The 24,510-nt window shown below is 40.6% G+C and overlaps 1 protein-coding gene across 3 annotated transcripts in view; it reads left to right on the top strand.

Annotated features, from left to right (window-relative positions):
- LRP5 (LDL receptor related protein 5) overlaps nucleotides 1-24,510 on the top strand; it is a 248,622-nt gene that overhangs the window by 113,314 nt on the left and 110,798 nt on the right. For all 3 annotated transcript variants that reach the window (XM_073347077.1, XM_073347076.1, XM_073347078.1), the window contains 2 exons: nucleotides 12,255-12,651; nucleotides 13,195-13,366. In XM_073347077.1, coding sequence (XP_073203178.1) covers nucleotides 12,255-12,651; nucleotides 13,195-13,366 — 569 coding nt within the window. The remainder of the gene's footprint in view (nucleotides 1-12,254; nucleotides 12,652-13,194; nucleotides 13,367-24,510) is intronic.

The raw sequence follows: 24,510 nt of genomic DNA, 5'->3' as shown, positions 1-24,510 counted from the left end.
CTAGGTTTACTGGGAAGCGTAGTTTGGACACGTCTTTCCCCCCAAAATCCTCCCAACCCTTGCACCCCACTTCCTGGGAAAGGTTTGGTAAAAATCCTCACCAATTTGCATAGGTGACCACAGATCCAAACCCTTGGATCTGAGAACAATGAAAAAGCATTCAGTTTTCTTACAAGAAGACTTTTAATAGAAATAGAAGTAAATAGAAGTAAAGGAATTACCTCTGTAAAATCAGGATGGTAGATACCTTACAGGGTAATTAGATTCAAAACATAGAGAATCCCTCTAGGCAAAACCTTAAGTTACAGAAAAGACACACAGACAGAAATAGTCATTCTATTCAGCACAATTCTTTTCTCAGCCATTTAAAAAAATCATAATCTAACACATACCTAGCTAGATTACTTACTAAAAGTTCTAAGACTCCGTTCCTGTTCTATCCCCGGCAAAAGCAGCTTACCGACAGACACAGACCCTTTGTTTCTCTCCCTCCTCCCAGCTTTTGAAAGTATCTTGTCTCCTCATTGGTCATTTTGGTCAGGTGCCAGTGAGGTTACCTTTAGCTTCTTAACCCTTTACAGGTGAGAGGATTTTTCCTCTGGCCAAGAGGGATTTTAAAGGGGTTTACCCTTCCCTTGATATTTATGACAGATACCTTGTTTGTTTTTCTAATGAGTGTGTGCCATAACTGTTTCTGAAACGGAATTTGCAGGTTCAAGGAAAACAGCTACCCTAGATATTTGTTAATTAAGTAGTAAAAGTAACAGTGGACAAGGTTATTCATGTATAACATGCAAACGGAGCAGTTAATGAGCCATGTTTGTGCTCTGTATGGCCTTCCCTTGTCATAAGTGTTAATTTTCCCTGTGCCTATCTACATGTGATTTAGCCACATCTAGTCCAAATGAGGGTACTTAGGACTCACTTTTTGTTAATTTTTATGCACTACTTTCCCCCTGAAGCTCTCATCCTCAGTCATATAAACCAGGCAAGTGAATCTCCTGTCTTCTGTACTCTTATTGCTCCACCAGTTGGCTAAGAGGAAGTTCTCCTGCAGTGAGTGTCCTCAACCCAAATCAGCCACCTTCATTTAGTGAATCAGTGTTCCATTCACCCAGAGATTGAAGATAAATCAGATCTTCTGTACAGGGATATGTAGAGCTGCTGGTAAACACCATGGCAGACTTTCTCTTATGTGAAAAAAAAATCCTTTTATGTGGACCCCAGCTATTAGCACAGCTTGTTTCAGTTTCTCAAACGTTTTTCAATTAGGTGGAAAAGTCTAAGAACAATAATACTGGGGCCCTACACATAGATCCCAACACCAAAATAAAACCACCTATCATAATCTCTGTTTTACTTCTCTCTTCCTGCAGTTGGACTGTTAAGAGCAGTTAACGATGAACTTCACTGTGCTGAATGTTGTCTTTGTTTTGAATATCAGCAAGATTATTAAATAGCATGGCTTTTTTTTTTTTTTTTTTTTTTTTACATTTCTCCTGATCTACATAGAATAACAAAGTTTGTTCTCTCGTGCATCATGCTTTGAAACTTTGCCAGGTAATTCATTGTGTTACTGGAACTAACAAGATCCTTTGCTCATCTGCGTGTGGTTTCTTGAAGTCTGGTTTGTTTATCTGGGGTGACGGGTGTCTGTACTTGGATGGCTAGTAAAAGATTTGCTGACAACGTAAGTATTTGTAATGAAATTTTAAAAATGTCACTTTCTTGTGTGTCAATGTAGAACTAAGCTTTTTCCTGTTTACAAGTTCTCTGTTTTGCCTAGCAAAAGAGTGATTGTGAAAGAAGTTCCTAGTAACTAGATTAGAGGGGGGAGAAGAAAATTTTAGGGGAAAAGAGACCCACAATGGAGCATTGTTCTATCCTGATTAGCAGACAGACAAATGGGAAAGGAATAGCATGGTGTTTTCTAGCATGGATTAGCAAAGGCAACCACTGCAGTCTACATTTGTTTAGGTTGGGTGAATAAATTGGAGCATTTGTTACTGTATTATAGATGTCTTGTCACTTGTCAAATGTGAAGTGGGCCAAGGGAAGAATAAAAAAGGCTCTTGTCGAGCTGGTGAGATGGGCTGCTTCGCTGCTGTCGGCTCTGATTGGAATTAATTTTGTAGATAGAATGCAGCTGCCATTTTCAGCATTGAAGCATGAATTTTTAATAACAGAAGCACAAAACAAAAAAATCCGAACAATCAATCTACCTAGCATGGGTGTTAAATTTTAAAATTAATGGATTAAAGGAGTGGGGGAAGTGGAACTCCATCCACAGAACAAAAAAGATCCCTCTGGTCTGTTTCTACATGGCTTCTTGTTAGCTACAAAGAGAGAATATAGTGTTTGGGGAACGAGAATAAATGACCAGAGCTGTGTGTTGGTTTTTTTAATTCCAGTATAGTTAGCATTTGTTTCTATATGCAAACCATTAAAATTCATGGGCTTGTATGGATGTTAGATTTACTCAAAAGTTGCACAGAAGTTTCTGCAGAAAGCTTCAGGGAGCAGGAAGCAAAAGAAAGACTCAAGAATAATAAACAGCTTAAAGTTATACCAGTTGGAAAAATAAAACAGAAATTTGAACTTAGGGCATTACAAATTCCTTCAAGGTAGAAATTTCAAAGGGATCCCAGTTTTTCTAATGTAAAAAAGTTATCCTACATGATTTTGCATTGTAAAATGTTTATATCAAATGTGTGTGGTGGTATGCATACATTCCTTCCTTTTTTCCTTGTGGGCTCTGGTTGATGGAGATCTTTATATATAGCATTACACTGTGGTTTCACTGTCTGTGTTTGACTTTAAGCCTGTATTGCAGCCTTATGTTTGAGTAGTTTGCATTTTGTATGTGAAAGCTTTTGTTTGTGTGATGCTGAACACATTCACATTACAGTGGCTGGTAATCCTGTTAAGGGTTTCTTAGTTGTATGGTTATGAAAGTGATTAATTTGATGGTTGTTTTAAAGATTCATTTGATTAAATGCTGTAACATTTGAATGTATTTAGACTGTTTCTAATAGTGTAGACAGGTTCTAGAATGTCTAGTAATACACATTCTGCAGTAGAGATGTTAGACTATAAAATGTATGTAGTGGTTTGTATTTTCAAAGCACTCTTCAGACGTTAATGCTGAAAGTGCCTCTGTAAAAGGGATAGGCACCCATTTTACAAATAAGATTACTGAGGGAAAAGAGGTGGTGTAATTTGCCCCAGATCACAGAGGTAAAATTAGTCTGCTACTCCTAATCCTGTGCTTCAAGCCATAGGCTACGCCTCTCTCCCGCCTGTTTTTGCTAGCAGAAATTATTATTAAAAGAAAATACATGCATAATAGCACTTACTAAGCTTTTCACAGAGGATGTTCAGTGTATGCACAGATTTTGTAACGATCTTAGTACTGAATGCCTGGCCAAGAACAATTATTCTTTACCAGCTTTCAGTCGGTGTAGATAACTTGTTGAGAAACTTTAGTGGCACATGCTGCACTGCCTTCATCTACATGTCTCTGTTGTCTAAGGACCTAGATACATGGCTGTCGGGAAGATGGTGACAGAGCAATGTGTCTTCATTAAGAGCAGATGTAGCACAGCAGCATGGATTGTCAAACAGCCAACGTATACGGGCCTAGCAGTTCACTTCAATAATGCCACCTAGTTCTCATTACCCTAAGGCAGAGAAAATTAAAGTGCATCAGAATTCTAGCATGTATTAGCATCAACCACTGTTGTGCTTTGACTGTACTGCATCAGATAATGGGGGTTTCTTTGTGGTCTGCCAGGTCAACAGAGAGAACAGTCCAGTGCTAAAGGAAATGGGAACTACACAAAAATGAGGAGGTTAGTTAGACAGAAATTAAAGGGAAACTACACAAAAAGAGGAACTACACAAATTAAAGGGTGCAGTGCCAAAAGTGAAATCTCTGCAAGTTGTGTGGAAACTTTTTAAAGACACCATAATAGAGGCTCAACTTAAATGTATACCCCAAATTAAAAAACATAATAAGAGAACCAAAAAAGAGCCACCGTGGCTAAACAACAAAGTAAAAGAAGCAGTGAGAGGCCAAAAGGCATCCTTTAAAAAGTGGAAATTAAATCCTAATGAGAAAAATAGAAAGGAGCATAAACTCTGGCAAATGAAGTGTAAAAATATAATTACGAAGGCCAAAAAAGAATTTGAAGAACAGCTAGCCAAAGACTCAAACAGTAATAGCAAATTTTTTTTTACATATATCAGAAGAAGGAAGCCTGCTAAACAGCCAGTGGGGCCACTGGCTGATCGAGATGCTAAAGGAGCACTCAAGGACGATAAGACCATTGCAAAGAAACTAAATGAATTATTTGCATCAGTCTTCACGGCTGAGGATGAGAGGGAGATTCCCAAACCTGAGCCATTCTTTTTAGGTGACAGATCTGAGGAACTGTCCCCGATGGAGGTGTCATTAGAGGTGATTGGGAACAAACTGATAAATTAAACAGCAGTAAGTCACCAGGACAAGATGGTATTTATCCAAGAGCTCTGAAGGAACTCAAACGTGAAATTGTAGAACTACTAACTGTAGTTTAAATCAGCTTCTGTACCAAATGACTGGAGGATAGCTAATGTGACGCCAATTTTTTAAAAGGGCTCCAGAGGTGATCCCGGCAATTACAGGCCTGTAAGGCTGACTTCAGTACTGGGCAAACTGGTTGAAACTATACTAAAGAACAATATTGTCAGACATATAGATGAACATAATTTGTTGAGGAAGAGTCAACATGGTTTTAGTAGAGGGAAATCATGCCTCACCAATCTACTAGAATTCTTTGAGGGGGTCAACAAGCAGTGTACCAAGGGGATCCAGTGGGTACAGTGTACTTAGATTTTCAGAAAGCCTTCAACAAGGTCCCTCACCAAAGGCTCTTTCGCAAAGTAAGCTTTCACGGGATAAGAGGGATTTGTAACTGGTTAAAAGATAGGAAACAAAGGGTCGCTATAAATGGTCAGTTTTCAGAATGGAGAGAGGTAAATAGTGGTGTCTCCCAGGGGTCTGTACTGGGACCAGTCCTATTCGACATATTCATAAATGATCTGGAAAAAGGAGTAAACAGTGAGGTGCAAAATTTGCAGATGATGCAAAATTACTAAAGATAGTTAAGACCCAGGCAGACTGTGAAGGGCTACAAAAGGATCTCTCAAAACTGGGTGACTGGGCAAAAAAATGGCAGATGAAATTTAATGTCGATAAATGCAAAGTAATGCACATTGGAAAGCATAATCCCAACTATACATATAAAATGATGGGGTCTAAATTAGCTGTTACCACTCAAGAAAGATATCTTGGAGTCATTGTGGATAGTTCTCTGAAAATATCCACTCAGTGTGCAGCGGCAATCAAAAAAGTGAACAGAATGCTGGGACTAATTAAGAAAGAGAGAGATAATAAAACAGAAAATATCATGTTGCCTCTCTATAAATCCATGGGCACCCACATAGAATCATAGAATATCAGGGTTGGAAGGGACCCCAGAAGGTCATCTAGTCCAACCCCCTGCTCGAAGCAGGACCAATTCCCAGTTAAATCATCCCAGCCAGGGCTTTGTCAAGCCTGACCTTAAAAACCTCTAAGGAATACTTAGAATCTTGAACATCTTGAATACTGCATGCAGATGTGGTCGCCCAATCTCAAAAAAGAGATATTGGAATTGGAAAAGGTTGAGAAAAGGGCAACAAAAATGATTAGGGGTATGGAACGGCTTCCGTATGAGGAGAGATTAATAAGACTGGGACTTTTCAGCTTAGAAAAGAGACTGCTAAGGGGAGATGTGATTGAGGTCTATAAAATCGTGGCTGGCGTAGAGAAAGTAGATAAGGAAGTGTTGTTTACTACTTCTCATAACACAAGAACTAGGGGTCACCAAATGAAATTAATAGGCAGCAGGTTTAAAAGAAATAAAAGGAAGTATTTCTTCACACAACATACAGAGAACCTGTGGAACTCCTTGCCAGAGGATGTTGTGAAGGCCAAGACCATAACAGGGTTCAAAAAAGAAATAGATAAATTCATGGAGGATAGGTCCATCAGTGGGTGTTAGCGAGGATGGACAAGAATGGTGTCCCTAGCGTCTGTTTGCCAGAAGCTGGGAATGAGTGACAGGGGATGGATCACTTGATGATTACCTGTTTTGTTCATTCCCTCTGGGGCACCTGGCACTGGCCACTGTTGGAAGACAGGATACTGGGCTAGATGGACCTTTGGTCTGACCTAGTAGGGTCATTCTTATGTTCATGACTGTACAGTTCTAATGCCCAAGTTCTAAAGTCCAAATTTTTTATTTTCTCATATGCCTTCTCTGAATACCACCTGTGGCAGAACCAGTGTGGAGCATCTTGAGAGTTTAATAAATAGTACAGCCCAGGCAGTTGAGTGTGAAAGGGACCCTATTCCTTCTCAGAAGCATGGGATCATCTTGGAGTTGCCATGCAGCTGGTGGGGACGAAGGTGCAGTGGCTGTCCGAATACTGTCCCATCCAGTCAGAGTTAATGCAGCCATTACTGCATCTATCTGTGTGTGAGAGAGAATGGATAGATTGGGCAAGAACCTGTAAGTGGGACTGGGAGGATAACGGAGTCCTCACTGCCTTGAGGAGCTGAAGACTGCTTTGGTGGTGTTTATAGATTTTAAGGCCAGAAGGAGACCATTGTGCTCACCTAGTGTTTGTTTTCATGTACAGCTCTACAGTGACACAGCTGCACTAGTTGCCCTTTAGTGAAGATTCTACTACGCTGACAGGAGAGTTTCTCCTATCAGCATAGTTAATGCACCTCCCCAAGAGGCAGTAGCTATGTCTACAAGAGAAACTCTCCCGTAAACATCATGCTGCCTACTCGGGGGTTTAGGTCGGTGTAACTGTGTCACTCCAGGGCGTGGATTTTAGGTCTGTTGGGTAGACCTGGACCTAGCCTGACCTCCTGCATAATGCTGGCCAGAGAACTTCTCCCAGAAATTCCTGAATCAAGCCCATTCAACCTTGATCCAGTTCACTGTGGAGAGAGAAAAACAGAAGAGAACTAAGGTGAAAATGCAATCAATTATGTGACGAGGCTACACTGCCAGATTAGATTAGTCTGTTTATATCTGTGTACAATGATGTCCAATATTGCAGTCTCTTAGAAATGCATATAATATCCCTCTCTACTACATGATCAGTTATCAAATGCATATTCAGTGCCCTTCTGCTTTCCATTAAATGTGCTTCAATATTATTTAAGGTTTCAGAGTAGCAGCCATGTTAGTCTGTATTCGCAAAAAAAAAAGGAGTACTTGTGGCACCTTAGAGACTAACCAATTTATTTGAGCATAAGCTTTCGTGAGCTACAGCTCGCTTCATCGGATCTGATGAAGTGAGCTGTAGCTCACGAAAGCTTATGCTCAAATAAATTGGTTAGTCTCTAAGGTGCCACAAATCCTCCTTTTCTTTTTGCAAATATTATTTAAGGAGATCAGGGTGATTATGGACACATTAATGTAATTAAAAGTGGAATGGAGAGACTCTGATGTGAATTTGTAAGGGCTTTGTGTGACAGAGCAGCTGATGTTTGCCGCAAAAACCTCTACTGGTTTTTGAAGCAGTGGAGTTGAGAATTTCTTTAATAAAAATGTAATATTTCAGTATTATAATCAAACAGATTTATTCTAGTATTTTGTAAGGCTAACTGTTGAGTTTTTAAACAGGATTTTTACTTAATTTACATTGAATGTAGTATTTAACTTTGATTCTCCACAAGTCAAAATTTCAAATCAGTACTTTGAGGCAAGTAATTAAATGGGCCTTGAGTTAGACCCTGACATAAACAAAGCTATATGCCTCTGCTATTGAAGCATGCACTCTGCTCTCCACTATTACAGCTTGCAGCCCTGTGTCACAGGGTGTTGTCTTTTGTGCTAATGCCTTTTTATTTGTTGGCTATCAGGGTGCAAACTGTCTTTATCGTGGGCCTTAGGGCCATTCTCTGTCTTGTTTTTAATTTCTCACAGATTGGGGACTCCATTTCAAAAATGGCACCTGTGGGGAATATGGATAGTAAGGGAAACAGGAGAGGGAATTTTTTTTTTTTAATTATTGTATGGGACTTGGGAGACCTGGGTTCTGTAGCCTACTCTGCCATTGTCAGACTGAGACATCTTTGGCAAATTGTTGAATCTTTGTGTGTTTCTCTTTCCCCTCCCACCTTTGTCTCGTCCATTTAGATTGTAAGCTCTTTGAGGCAGAGGACTGTCTTTTATCATGTGTTTGTACAGAACCTAGCACAGTGGGGGCCTGATCTCAGTTGGGACCTCTAGGGGCTATTGTAATACATACAAATAATAAACAAAAATAAAACCAAAAATGTTACAGGAAATGTAAAAATATAGGCTTGAAAAGAAACCATGAAGTACTTGGGTATTACTCTCCATTGCAGTTGTAAATAAGGCTCATTTACAATTTTGATGTTTATCCATTTCTGTTCAACATTGCAGTCTTTCATATTTCTAAAATTATCAAGACTGTTTGTTGATCTATTTTCTAATCCAACATCAGAGATGTCAGCATAGCTCCGAGACTGGTGTTTATTGGGTAATCCTTGAGACATTGGAGAACAAAATCACAAACTTTGGACTTTTTTGTGGTGCCATTATCAAAATAGAAGATTTTATTTTTAAAACGACACTTAAAATCTGGATGCCTTTGCATATCTGAATATAAAGATTGCCATGAAGTAGTTGATAACTGCACCTTTTATGAATGTTCATTGCCCTCATACGGGGTTAATATTTATATATAAGGTAACTTGTCTTTATATATAGCGCTGGCTAAGAGGAACAGTTGTACAGGATGTATAGACAATTAATTTGACTTCCATCTGCTGCTGATCTGTATTTGTACAAGTTTGCTGATTTATTTTCTCTGCTGATGTTTCAAGTGGTCCACCATTTTAAGCATGATTTAGAATATCAAATAACCTTTAGGATATTTCAGTGTTTATTTTAGCAAAGGGTCTCTCTTTCCAGGAGATTGGTAAAATATTTAAGAACGAATACTGTGTCCAGCGCCAGCAATCCCTTTTAATCATCGCAAGAACGTGTTGTTTCTTTCAAGAAGGAAAGCTTAAATACCCTGTTTCTCCTTGCTAGGTTCAGGGGAAAAAAAGTGGCTTCTTAAGGTGACACATCACCTAGAACTGCTGTTCCCCTGGTCTGGCCAAAAAGTGACCCCCTTTTAATGTATCCTAATAAGCTACCACAAGCTTAAAACTTGAGAAGCTAGAATTCTGCCATGTGTTACAATGAAGTATTTGTATTCTGCTTTGGTAGCCTTTGGAGCCAACAAAATCAGTCTTCAGGAAATCTGATGGCAAATGTCTGTCTTGAGGTGGGAAGGAGAGGCTCTCCACAACTGAGCTTACGATTTCCCCCCCACTTCATTGTGCTCGCAATCATTAAAGCCTTCCTTCAACCCAGGTCTTCCTTCAGAGCCTCAGCAGAACTCTGAGGGTTGTTTAGAGGTCACAGGAGATATTCCCTATCTCTTTCCTTCCCCTACCCCCAAAATCACTTTCTCCACCCCCAGCCTTGAGTGCATTTTCTCCTCAGTGCTTTTATACCTTCCTCGCTAGGGCGTTCAGGTACCAAATTGTGATTACCAAACTCAAAAGCAAGTGACAGTGCAACTAGACCTCTGAGTTGCCTGTGAATTTGGTTTGACGTGTGACAGATACCCTTTGAATGACTGCATGTTTCTTATGTGTTGGCCTCACATGTCAGGGTAAAACTGTGTCTTAGAGAATAGCTGTGAGGATTAGCACTCAGGTACCACGGTGATGAACATGTTATAAGAACCTGTATAAAATAGTATTTGAAGTACCGTTTTCCAAGAGGGACTGGGATGGCTCAGGGGATTCACTTCTAGGATTCAGAGTAGCAGCCGTGTTAGTCTGGATTTGCAAAAAGAAAAGGAGGACTTGTGGCACCTTAGAGACTAACAAATTTATTTGAGCATAAGCTTTCGTGAGCTACAGCTCACTTCATCGGATGCATTTGGCTTTGAGGATTGCCACTTTAAGTACAGCCCTGGCTGGTAGTGATTGAAGGTTACTATCTGTTGGTCTTTCAGTGGCCTGTATGAAATGGAATTGATGGTTGTAGGCCAGTTCCCTTTTGGCAGGTGTCAAGACATGAAAACCATCTCAATAATTGGCAACTGCAGCAGAAAACTAAGCAGTGAACTGGTTATTTAGAAGGAACTAGATATTCTCTCACCTCAAAGTTGTCCCTGTGGATCAAGATGAATTGTTGGGGCCACATGAGGAGGTTTGCCCTGCTCCTATACATGCCCGACCTGTTCTATGGACAAATGGAGAAGTTCAGTCTCCAGGATGGCTGTTTTGGCACCTTCTTCACCAGTAATAAAGCTTTGTGCAAGCCCCTGCACGCACACAGTCCTGCCGCCTAAAAAGTCAGATTCAGACCATCTTCAGGCAAGTCGGATGTACTTGCAATAGTTGTGACTTGATCTCCCATTTGGCTGTCTGAAGCAAAGAAAAGCATTAATGTACTGTACTTTTATTAGGAAATCCCAAGACTTGTGTTCCTTCTATCATTTCCTGTATAGTATGTAGTGGTGTGTGAAAACTGTGTGTAATGCACTCATTCAGCTATAGGACAAGGCTGGGTCAGTTGAGAGTTTTGTGGAATATGATAAAATGTCTAGACATATTCCTGATTTTTTTCGTTTTGTTTTAGCAAAGGAAATAATACTCTTTCGTTATTAACCTGGTTTAATATAAATTTTCCACACCCCTTGTGCTTTTTCCTTTCCTGACAAGGAATAAAGTGATTTCCAGATGAAACCCATTTCATTTTGCTGGTCTGAAAAACTCAAATTCATATTTATTTTGGTACTTAGTCTCACAGTTCAGGGCAAATGCACCTATGTTTCCCCTTACGGTATGTCTACACTGCAATGTAAGCCCAGGGTTAGTAACACGTCCCGGGTTTGTTAACCTGGGGCTTGAACGTCTACATTCCTTTGGAATCCCATTAGGAATTGTTGAACCCTAGGGCTCCAGTGTCTACACTCCATTATGCGGGCCTGAGTCCAACCACCCATATCCCAGACTTCCTAGCGTTTTCCCAAAATGTGACTGCTCTAGCCCTTTGTTCATGGTGCAGTGTGGGAAAACTTGACTGTCCAGAGGACAAAGAAAGTTGGCCTGTGGAACTGTGGGATACTTTTGGCAGACTCCCAGAGCATGATTCCAGTGGAGCTGGGTCTACGCTGCAAAAAAATAGAGCACAAACCCTGCGTACCCACCTTGACTTAGGCTTGGACCCTAAAATGGATTTTGGCAGGCCCAGTTCTTTCAACCCTACCCTAAGGATTAACACCCTCTGTGAACCAGGGGTCCTGTCTATTTGCTGGACCAGGAAGAAGGCCCTGAACCAGTTTAAAACCAGACTATTTATCCAAAAACCCTTTATTCATCCAAAACCTAGTACATGCATACCTTTCCAAGGGGGTGGCTTCTCTGAAGATGTTACAACCTGTGTGAATTGGTCTAATCACCCCCTGCTCATCTCCTATTTGTCCTTCCCATGGAAATACAAACAGTTTCACATATTCCACATACACAATTGTATTTTTAATACAATAGACCCCAAAGGTATTAACCTAATTCAATAAAGTTAATTCAGGAAATTGATAGTCTGTCACACTTAGGAAAATAGGAGTTGATGTAAGAGGCAGACTTCCAAGGCTGGCTCCAGGGAGCATCCGTTCAGAAGCGCAGCTTGGTTTGGAGGGGATGGTAGTAGCAGCTTCAATGCAACACCACTCCCAGCTCTGTTGCACCCATGCAGCATGAGTCCCTACACCATGGCCCACCGAGTTCTCCTGTGCAGCAAGTTCCCATTTGGCAGGTGTCAAGTGTGGAACTCTAGCCTGTGGCACGTGGGGTTGTATCTCTGCCTTAAGCCTGAGGCAAATTAGGTGTGGTTCTAAGGGGTATTGGCAAGTTGCTAATGTGTGTCCCGTTACCTGGGCAATATTTGGGCACCCCTAATGTGCGGTACACCTCTCAGTGTTTTGATGCCAGTACTCCGTTGTTTTCTGTGTGGCAATTCTTCTCTGTCATCAAGCTGCGACATTATGGTTTAAATTATGGTGACAGGTGAAGGAGAACTCTATAGTTGCAAAATTACAGTGTTAATGCTCTTTCGCAGGTGCTGAGGAAGTCTTGCTGCTCGCTAGAAGGACAGATTTGCGAAGAATCTCCTTGGACATGCCAGACTTCACTGATATTATTCTGCAGATAGACAATATCAGGCATGCGATTGCAATAGACTATGATCCTGTTGAGGGCTACATATACTGGACTGACGATGATGTCCGGGCTATTCGTCGGGCTTACCTTGATGGTTCTGGAGCACAGACCCTAGTGACCACAGAAATTAATCATCCTGATGGCATAGCAGTGGACTGGGTGGCAAGGAACCTGTACTGGACTGACACAGGAACAGATCGCATTGAAGTAACCCGACTGAATGGGACATCCAGAAAGATCCTTATATCGGAAAATCTAGATGAACCCAGAGCGATAGTGCTAAATCCTGTGATGGGGTGAGTTTTTTGCTTTTTGTTCCTCCCCTCTTGTGGTGGATTTTTCTAAGAGCTTGTAAGCCCGTCTTCAGTTCTCTGAGACTGTAAGAAATAGCAGATTATCAGATGTTGGACATATTAGCCAGAGAACATATGTGCTAGCGCTCCTTGTCTCCTGTCAAAATCATTGCTTTTCTCCCTGTCCCACCCTCTCCAGCACCACTGATGTGCACGTACGTAACCACCAGACATCACAAGCTTCTGTACCACAGAACTTTGCATAGCCTGTTTGGTTGAATTGTGTCAGTCTTTCCTTTATCTCCTTGTTTTATAGACGGTACTAAAGAAAGGCACCACTGCCCATCGTGAGGAACCTGTTTTTTTAATGCTCAGACCTTAGGTCAATGTCACTACCTGACTTCCAGGGGAGTTAATTAGTCTGATTACTACTCCTGAGCCTAATGGGAGAGAGTTTTCTCACCAGCTAGAACAAATCCCCAATCTTAATAGCAGAGGCATACTGTAATCATACGCAATATGCATTTAAAGCTTTTTTTCCTACAGCTACATGTATTGGACAGACTGGGGTGAAAATCCAAAGATCGAGTGTGCTTATCTGGATGGCTCTGAGAGGAGGGTCCTAGTGAACAGTTCTCTAGGTTGGCCTAATGGCTTGGCACTGGATCTTGAAGAAGACAAACTCTACTGGGGAGATGCAAAGACAGACAAAATTGAAGTAAGTAATAAACATAAATTGTGTATTTCCAGACAACTAAGGTAAGAACTATCTTTTCTGTGCAAGTTGAAGACTTGGACTTCGGAGGGGTCCGCTGTCCCATCGATATAAAAACATATCTGTGACAGAGCTTGACACTTTATTTTTTCCTTAAAAAAGGAACTGCATATTTGTTTTTGAGAACTGTGTTCTGAACTGGCTAAGTACTCCGGTACCAAACACCATCACAGTGCTGTGTCATCGTGCAAGCAAGGGAAAAGAAACTGAAATTTACCACTAGTGCACAGTTACCAAGCATAATTCATTGCTTTTAATGTCAGAGGGTGTGCCTGAGAGTCTTGCAAACAGAGAAGCATGCTTGAGTATGAAAACCATTTTTGAGTTGGCCTTGGTTGTTGGAATAGTTGTGTTTGAAGTGCTAGATGCAGAGTGCCTAATTGAACACTTGTGTGGCGCAAGGTGGATGGAAGGCCTTGAAGGGCCATATTTCACAGCATCTATGACAGTAGTATCCAGGTGTATTTTTACTTGATCCAACCTGAAAGTGTTAGACAGAAAAGGGATTGTTTCTAATGTACTATGATGTTTGAAAATCCATTCTTCTGACTGGCTACATAGAAGTCCATGCAGAGACCATAGCAGTTCAGCAAGTGGGGAGGGACTGAAAGCAAGGGAAAATCTTCCATATTGAAATATACATAATTATGCAGTTTATTTTTGACAGACTCCTTAATAGGTGAAAATATGTGAAACTGATAGACTATTCTGTGATTATTTTTCCAAGAAGCAACATTATTAAAAACTAATGCAATACATTCAACCCACTCTGTTAAATACAGTAGAAAAGGCTTATGTTTGGACAGCATGGAGACCTCTGTACAAAGTGTAGTAATGTATATATCCAGTTGTAAGGAAAAGCTCCCAGGAAGGAGGCCGCTGAGCACTTATACAAGTGATCCTTTCAGACAGAGAATCATTGCTTAACATTTGAGAATTGGTAAAAGCAGGATTCTAAGGAGTCATGGTTGATGGGCTTTGGCTTGCAGATTGACAGGATTGAGTTTTAACTAGCAAGACACATTTTCTGCAGTTGAAAAATTCAAGGATCTCAGTGTGAAGGAGACCTGGAATTACTTTGTCAAAGTTGCAAAAATTGCCTGAAGCCAGCATCCCAAGCAAGGGGAAAAAATTTGTAGGGAAGGGTTGCAGATCAAACTGGATGAACAAGCGTGTCAAACGGGTATTAAGAAAAAGCAGAAAGGTTACAAGGAATGAAGCATCAGGGAAAGCTACTTCTTGGAAGTCAGAAAATGTAGGGAACAAGGGGAAACTGCCAAAAGTCAAGCAAAGCTGGACCTTGCAAAGGAAATTAAAACCAATAGTAAAAGGTTCCTTAGTCATATAAATAAAAAGAAAACAAGGAAAGAAGTGGGACCGCTAAGAACTGACAACGGGGGGTGGAGATTAAAGATAATCGAGGTCTGGCCTAACCTAAACATATACTTTGCCTCAGTTTTTCATGAGGGTAATGAGGAGCTTGGAGGTAGAGTGGCTGAAGGGAGGCAGAGTGGCTGAAGGGAATCAGAATATAGAAGTAGAAATTATCACATCTAAGGTGGAAGTAAAACTCAAAACAGTTTAATGGGACCAAATCGGGGTCCCAGATAATCTGCATCCAAGAATGTTAAAAGAACTGGCACATGAAATTGAAAGCCCAGTAGCAAGGATTGTTAATGAATCTGTAAACTTGGGAATTGTACCCTATGACTGAAGAACTACAAATCTATTACCTCTATTTAAGAAAGGGGGGAGGGAAGTGATCCTGAAAACTACAGGCCCATTAGTGTGATCACAAGTATATGCAAGGTTTTAGAACAAATTTTGAGTTTGTGTAGTGTTAAGGACATAATGGTAAAGAGTAATTGGGATACAACACAACATAGATTTACCAAAGGTAGATCGTGCCAGACCATCCTGAGCTCTTTGAGAAGATAACCGATTTTCTAGACAAAGGAAATACAGTAGATTTAATTTACCTAGATTTCAGTAAGGCATTTGATACAGTTCCCCATGGGAAATTATTAGTTAAATTGGAGAAGATGGGGATTAATATGAGAATTGAAAGGTGAGTAAGGAACTGGTTAAAAGGGAGCCTACAACAGATCATGCTGAAAGATGAACTGTGAAGCAGGAAGGAGGTTATTAGTGGAGTTCCTCAAGGATCAGTTTTGGGACGGATCTTATTTAACATTTTCATTAATGACCTTGGCACAAAAAGTGGGAGTGTGCAAATAAAATCTGTGGATGTCACAAAGTTGGGAGGTACAGAAGAGAACTGGAATATCCTACAAGAAGATTTCGGCAACCTTGAAAACTGGAGTAATAGAAATGGGATGAAATTTAATAGTGCTAAGTGCAGGGTCATGCTCTTAGGGACTAACAATGACAGCTTTTGCTATAAGATGGGGATGTGTCAATTGGAAGTGACAGAGGAGGAGAAAGACCTGTGTGTACAGGTTGATCACAACATGACTATGAGCCACCAATGTGATGTGGCTGTGAGAAAGGCTAATGTAATTCTAGGATGCATCAGGCCAAGTATTTCCAGTAGAGATAAAAAAGTGGCATTACCATTATACATTACACTGATGAGACCTCATCTGGAATACTGTGTACAGTTCTGGTCTCCCAGTCTGAATTCATCTTTATTAAACATGGAACAGGCGCAGAGAAGGGCTACTAGAATGATTAGAGAAATGGAAAACCTGCCTTATGAGAGGATACTTAAGGAGCTTGACTTGTTTAGCCTAACAAATTAAGGCTGAGGGGAGATATGATTACTCTCTATAAATATATCAGAAGGATAAACACCAGGGAGGGAGAGGAGTTATTTATGCTAGGGGCCAAAGTTGGCACAAGAACACATGGATATAAACTGGCCATCAATAAGTTTAAGCTTGAAATTAGAATTAGATGGTTTCTAACTATTAGAGGAGTGATGTTCTGGAACAGCCTTCCAAGGGGAGCAGTGGGGGCAAAATACCTAACTGGCTTCAAGACTGAGCTTGATAAGTACACAGAGAGGATGGTATGAAATTACCTAAAATGACACGTGGCCCATCCGTGACTGCTAATAGCAAATATCTACAGTGGTTGGAGATGGGACACTAGGTGAGGTGGGTTACTACAGGGAATTCTTTCCCAAGTGTCTAGCTGGTGGGTCTTGCCCACGTGCTCAAGGTCTAACTGATCACCTTATTTGGGGTAGGGAAGGAAATTTTCCTCAGATCAGATTGGTAGAAACCCTCTGGGCTTTTCATCTTTCTCTGCAGCATGGGGCATGAGTCACTTGCTGGTTTGAACTAGAATAAATGGTGGATTCTCTGTAACTTGAAGTCTTTAACTCAACCAGAGGTTATGGGCCTATTACAGGAGTGTGTGGGTGAGGTCCTGTCACCTGTGATATGCAAGAAGTCAAACTAGATGATCATGATGGTCTCTTCTGGCCTTAATGTCTGAGTTTGAGTCTGAGACTGCAACCCGAGGCCCAGTCCGAGAGTGGGAGAATAGTGTGATTCCACCCTGACAGAGGTGATGGCTAGATGCCTGAGACCAAAGAGGGGGGTGCAGTCAGAGAGACTGAGTGAGGTCAGAAGCAGTTACCTTGGTAACTGATACATAGTATACAGAGTTTAGAATGCAGGAGTTCCAATCCTGGCTCTGATATGACTTGTGTGGTCTAAAGCAAGTCACTTGTTGATAATCTTGTTGTGTATGTGTTCCTGCCTGAACTGGCTAAAGTAATATTTAGCAATATAGCCATTTCCAGACTGGGTCAGACCCATAAGAATGGCCACACTGGGTCAGACCAAAGGTCCATCTAGCCCAGTATCCTGTCTTCTAACAGTGGCCAATGCCAGATGCCCCAGAGGGAATGAACAGAACAGGTAATCATCAAGTGACCCATCCTCTGTTGCCCATTCCCAGCTTCCCAGGATCCATCTTTTCCAGTATGCTGACTCCAACAGTGACCGGTGCCAGCTACTTTAGAAGAAAATACAAGAAACCCTATAGTAACTACTATGGAATAACTTGCCTTAGGAAAAATTTCTTCTAAATCCCCCAATAATTAAAGATTGGTTTCTGCTCTGAAATAATTTTATATTCCTTCCAAAATTCTTGTTTTAAAAAATCCTTATAAGTCTGACTATTCTTGTTAACCATATCAATATTCTTTTTGAGTCTTGCTATGCTCTTGGCCTCAATGGCATCTTGTGCCAATGAGTTCCACCAGCTAATCATTCGGGGTCTTCAGTACAAAGTACTTCCAAAAGAATGTTAGGAAAATAGTTTGAAAATTAAAGGCATTTAATAATTATTATTAATTAATATTATCTTTGACTCAAACAGGAATTCTCCAGGGGATTCAAAATGGTTTCAAGGTAAGATCTTTAGGTGGGGGAGAGGAAAAACGTAATGAATTTTAATTAACTGATAAACAGAATTACAAAACAGAAAGTCAGTCAGAACTCAGCCCACACGGTTGGAGAGAAAATTGTCTACATTTTCCAAAAATCAGTTTAAATGTTTTCTTTCTTAAAATTTGATTTAGTTCTCTCTGAAAGAAGTCATTGACTGGGTGCTTGTTGTAGCAGTCTCAAATTTCTGTACAGAAGCCCAGGAAAAGCAATATAAAAACTGGATCGTTGCCAGGGTCTGTGATGTCCGTTAGGCCTTCAGGTCATGCAATGAAGTAATACCTGCAGCATTCTTGGATGTACACAGTCTGAGGCACTCTGTGGTAGGTGTAATGTCTAGGGTTATTGTGCTCAGAAAAATTGGAACCAAAGTTGTCCCCTAGCTCCAAAAATTCAATTTTAATACTCAGCATTGGCTAAATAATGAGATTCTTATAGTGGAACAATCCTTTCCCCTCCTTAACTTTCAGCTCCTGAAGCAATTAACATTCCAGTTTCCACCTTTATGGATGGAACATAGTTGTGGAACCTACTTAAAATGAAAATGCTGGATTTTAAATCAACTCTTTCAGTGCATTGGAGTGTATTGGTTGGCCCGCTGTTAATACTTTAGAAAAACAGAGAAGCCAGTATAAAATATAAGGGTTTTTTCCCTTGGTTTTTCTTTCTACTAATATTATGGAAGGAAACGAAGTAAAATTTGAATGTAGTGCACACATGGTTCACCTAATCCATCCTATGCAAGGATAGCTGCTTTTTGCAAGGCAATGATATATGCAGATATATGTATAACTAGATCTCTATCCAACCCAGAGTTAAATGTGTGAACAGAGTGCACTCCATCTCAGTGTTGCTATGTATCATATTCCACATGTTAATGACAGCTCTGCATGGGTGGGGGGAAGCACCCTTTCTGATCTCTAATTTAAACTCCTCTTCCTCCATTCTCTGTCTTTGCACCTAGAGTTCACCTTTAGTACATACCATGAACAGATTCCTCCCCAGGTCTTTATGGAACTAGCTCAAGTGACTGTACAGCTGGGAGAGAAAAAGTTCCATGAATGTTCACTCAGATTTTAAAATTATTTTTGTACTGGCCACGCTCACAGCCCTTTCTCATTTGGCATTCTACATTCTATGAACATGTGACATAAAGAGTGGTGTGCATGCATATTTGTGGAAAGTGACTTTCAAAGTCATGGCCATGAGTGCTGGCAGGAAACTAATTTAAAATTTGCATTTTGGAACATTTGCACCAGAAATGATTGCTGCTTCAAATCCGCGTGGAACAGAAACAATGCGATGTGACTTGTTAAGCCATCACATTTAACCCAACAGCTCAGATATCAACTTGTCACGGAAAGCCTATTCAATCCATAATTACTAGGACTGTCAAGCGATTAAAAAAATTAATTGTGCAATTAATCATGCTGTTAAACAATAATAGAACACCATTTATGTAAATATTTTTGGGTGTTTTCCACATTTTCAAATATATTGATTTCAGTTACAACACAGAATACAAAGTGTACAGTGCTCACTTTATATTTATTTCTATTATAAATATTTGCACTGTAAAAAAAAGAAATCATATTTTTCAATTCACTTAATGCAAGTACTGTAGTGCAATCTCTTTATCATGAAAGTTGAACTTACATGTAGTGTTATGTACAAAAAGAAACTGCATTCAAAAATAAAACAATATAAAACTTCAGAGCCTACAAATCCACTCAGTCCTACATCTTGTTCAGCCAATTGCTCAGACAAACAAGTATGTTTACATTTGCAGGAGATAATGCTGCCCGCTTCTTGTTCACAATGTCACAAGAAAGTGAAAACAGGTGTTCTCATGGCACCACTGTAGCCGGTGTTGCAAGATATTTATGTGCCAGATGCAGTAAAGATTCATATGTTCCTTCATGCTTCAACCACCATTCCAGAGGACGTGCATCCATGCTGATGATGGGTTCTGCTTGATAATGATTCAGAGCAGTGCGGACCAATGCATGTTCATTTTCATCATCTGAATCAGATGTCACCAGCAGAAGGTTGATTTTCTTTTTTGGTGGTTTGGGTTTTGTAGTTTCCACATTGGACTGTTGCTTTTTTAAGACTTCTGAAAGCATGTTCCACACCGCATCCATCTCAGATTTTGGAAGGCACTTCAGATTTTTAAATCTTGGGTTGAGTGCTGTAGCTATCTTTAGAAATCTCACATTGGTACTGTGACAGGGTCAGGCCAGATGGCTATAGGAGAGTAATAGAAGGCAGATATATTAGCCCCAGGCTAAGTAGGTCCCTTTTCCCTGGGTAAGATAACTGGGAAGGTGACAGAACAATCAGGAACCTTCTGGAGACAAGACAGGCTGATTAGAACACCTGCAGCCAATCAAGAAGCTGCTAGAATCAATTAAGGCAGGCTAATCAGGGCACCAGGGTTTTAAAAAGGAGCTCACTTCAGTTTGTGGTGTGCGTGTGAGGAGTTGGGAGCAAGAGGCACTAGGAGCTGAGAGTGAGAACGCAGACTGTTGGAGGACTGAGGTGTACAAGCATTATCAGACACCAGAAAGAAGGTCCTATGGTGAGGAAAAAGAAGGTGTTGGGAGGAGGCCATGGGGAAGTAGCCTCGGGAGTTGTAGCTGTCACACAGCTGTTCCAGGAGGCACTCTAGACAGCTGCATTCCACAGGGCCCTGTGCTGGAACCCAGAGTAGAGGGCGGGCCTGGGTTCCCCCCAAATCCTCCCAACTCCTGGTCAGACACAGGAGGAGTTGACCTGGACTGTGAATTCAGAAAAACGGCCAAGCTGAGGGCTGCTGTGAAGCTCCAAGACGAGCAAATCCAGCAATAAGCACAAGACCCACCAAGGTAGAGCAGGAACTTTGTCACAGTACCTTCTTTGCATTTTGTCAAATCTCCATTGAAAGTGTTCTTAAAATGAACAACATGCTTGGTCGTCATCCCAGACTGCTATAACATGAAATATATGGCAGAATGTGGGTAAAACATAGAGGAGGAGACGTACAATTCTGCCGCAAGAAGTTCAGTCACAAATTTAATTAACATATTTTTAAATAGTGTCATCAGCATGGAAGCATGTCCTCTAGAATGGTGGCCGAAGTGTGAAGGGGTATACGAATGTTTAGTATATCTGGCACGTAGATACCTTGCAATGCCGGCTGCAAAAGTCCCATGTGAATGCCTGTTCTCACTTTCAGGTGACTTTTGCGTAACGAATAGATGGACACAAAGAATTAATGGACACATATCTGACATCAGGAATTATAACATTCAAAAACCAGTAGGAGAACACTTCAATCTCTCTTGTCACCCAATAACAGACTTAAAAGTGGCAATTCTTCAACAAAAAGACAGACTCCAATGAGAAACTTCAGAACTGAAATTAATTTGCAAACTGGACACCATGAAATTAGTCCTGAATAAAGACTGGGAGTGGATAGATCATTACAAAAACTAATTTTCCCGTACTGTTTTTCATACCTTCTTGTCAACTGTTTGAAATAGGCCACCCACATTACCACTACAAAAGTGATTTTTCCTCCCTTGGTATTCTACTGTTAATTGAATTGTCTCATTAACACTGACCCCCCACTTGGTAAGGCAACTCCCATCTTTTCATGTACTGTGTATATGTACCTGCTACTGTATTTTCCACTCCATGCATCTGATGAAGTGGGTTTTAGCCCACGAAAGCTTATGCCCAAATAAATTTGTTAGTCTCTAAGGTGCCGCAAGGACTCCTTGTTTTTTTCACTCTTGGGCTGTTCATGCACAGCCTCTGGCATGTAAGCTGCTCCTTGGATTGCGCAACCGAATGACACTAGCCGATATCTCCGGTCCAAGACACAACCCCAGGAACCTCTGTCTTGCTGTGTCCAGTTATGGCCACTGGACACTGCAAGCTTATATGAGTTCGTCAATTTAACAAACAAATTGATATGTACCAGGCTCGTTATCCCAAGGGGAGTCTCTGACATGCTTCAGAACAAACACACTGCTTCAGGTAGAATAAACAAAGAGATTTATTAATTACAAAGAGAGATTTTTAAGCGATTATAAGTCAAAGCATAACAAATCTGATTTGGTCAAATGAAATAAAAGCAAAATGCATTCTAAGCTGATCTTAATACTTTCAGTGCCCTTACAAACTTAGATGCTTCTCACCACAGGCTGTCTGGTTGTCCTTCAGGCAGGCTCTCCCCTTTGATCAGCACTTCAGTCGCTTGGTGGTGATGTCTGTAGATGGAGGTGGAAGAGAGAGGAAGAGCATGGCAAATGTCTCTTCCTTTTATCATGTCCTTTCTTCTCTCTTGGCTTTGCCCTCCTCCTGCCCCTTCCAGAGTCAGGTGAGCATTACCTCATCCTCAGCACCAAACTGACCAAAGGAAGGGTGGGTGACTCACTGGAGAGTCCAGCAAATCTTTTGCTGTTGCCTAGGCCAGTATCCTTTGTTCCTGTGAGGCTGGGCTAGGTTTGTCCTATACATGCCCTGATGAGGTGTGAACTGCCCCTCTGCTCTTAGAGAGTTTTTGCCTGGGCTTGCTTTAAGCCATGAGGACGCATTTTCAGCCTCATAATTATATACATGAAATTACAACCTATAACATTACTATAACAACGATTACTATAACATTATCATAACAACAATGCTCAGTGCATCATGAGCCTTCCGAAGACACTCGACATGACAAACTTTGCATTGGATACCACACAATCATATTATAAGGATGAACATGGGGGTGCTGGGTGTTCCCCCGAGGTAAAGAACGTCACACTTGGTACTTTAAATCTGAGTAGCAGGCTGCTAAGCCATGACTTCCCTTTGCAACTCCTCCTTTGAGGCTAATTTGATTTCGTTAGATGTTTGCAGTCCATCACCCAGTAGTCACTTATTTGGACACCAGTGTCACAGACATCTAAAGGAGTGGTGTATTTTTCAGAATACCTTTCCTCTTTTCAGCTGCTTTTTTAAGCTTGAGGAACAGTGAATGTCTCAAATATTTCTCTTCTTCCATACATCCACATGCACATGCACCAAGATACACTAGTCTTGCTGTGTAGAAACAAAACCTGACTAAAATTAAACTATCAGCTGTTCCAACTGTGGGCATGATCCTGCAAACACTTATTATGCAGTGTAGTGATCACTACTGAGAATAAACCTGTTGAAGTTCATAGAAGAGCTCAGTTGTAAGTACTATGCCAGGGAGTAAGAGTTGTTTGCAGTATCATGTCCTGTGTTGAAAACATGCACAGCTCTGTCTATAGTCATTTATAAAACTACCATAGATAAGAGATGAGTACAGCTTTAAATTGCTACATATTCAGATACTTTTTAGTTTTAAGAAGAAAAGTGAACATGGGTATTTCTGTCTTCAGTATACTTTGCTGATGTACAGTATCTTAGTTTTGCAAGGGCTTATCGTATACTCCCTAGGAAGGCCTTATGATACACAAAGTTCTTAAACAGTGACTAATCTTCGTGCAGCTTGGAAATTTGACAAGTAGAAACATCTGTCCTTTTTTGTTAGGCTTTAGATTTGTAACGTACTGGGGTTTTTTTTTTCCTTTTAAAAAATTTTACCAACAGGTTTGCTAGTGCTTTTGGGTGTTGTGGTTAACAAAACAACTTAAAAAAAAAAAAAAAAAAAGCCAAGCTATACAGAGGATACCAAACAGTGTTGTAAACCAAAAGAATATGTTCTTATTTGTGTGTATAAAACTCCATGTGGTGAAAACAGCAGTTACTCTTTCCTGGCAGAAATCTTCCCATCTGCAGTATTCAGCTGTAATACAAAGGGCCCAGTCACTTCACAAGCAGTTTATATCCTGAATAAACCATTTGGCAAGACTTGTCAAACTTTGCGTGACAGCAGCCTATGGGGCTTTCACTGCAAATTTGGCACCCTGTGGTAACATTGTTTCCAGCTTTTAAAATTTTTTGCTTAGTTAGTTTGGCAGCGTCTCAAGCAAAAAGAAAACAACAACAACGGGCAGCTAGATAGTAAATTGTGAATCCTGTCTACTGAAATCATTCCTACAGATTCAGCTCCCACAAGTAAAGGGTGTAAATGAATCCAAAGAAAACTTTGGATTTTATTTACAGAGAAAAACTTACTTTCCAGGAACAAATGGTAGATTAATAAGGATTACAGGGTTCCAGCCGAGAGAGAAGCAAAGAGCCAGTGGCATCCACGTGTAGAGTTTCCTAATTCTCCTTAAAATCAATTTTGTGGTTAGCCAGGATTCCTGTGTACTATTTCTTCAGCATTCACTTAAAGTGCCTAAGGTATAACTGTATAATTAACAGTTACTGAACTCTCAGGTGCCTGTTGTTATGTATGCATCTAATTTAAGTTTCTAGTGAGGCCATATTTTTAGATGAAATCCTATGCTTCTCTCCGCCCCCCTCTTCCCCTCCCCCCCCCCCGCTTTTATATTTGTTTGGCTTTTTTATTGACAAATGTCCTACATTTATCTTCACAGAAGAATCACACTTCATATGTAGGAATTTTATGTGCTTTTGTATGATGATGAAAAAGTCTGTGAAGCATGACGCTAAGTTACTACAGTCAGGCGACAATCCTGCCCTCCACCTGAAAACTTTCCAAGATACACTTGTTAACAGCGGAAAGTAGAACTAGAA

The sequence above is a fragment of the Lepidochelys kempii genome, chromosome 6 (genome assembly GCF_965140265.1).
Source record: "Lepidochelys kempii isolate rLepKem1 chromosome 6, rLepKem1.hap2, whole genome shotgun sequence".
In the NCBI taxonomy this organism is placed as follows: Eukaryota; Metazoa; Chordata; order Testudines; family Cheloniidae; genus Lepidochelys; species Lepidochelys kempii.
This window is presented reverse-complemented; position numbering and strand designations above follow the sequence as displayed.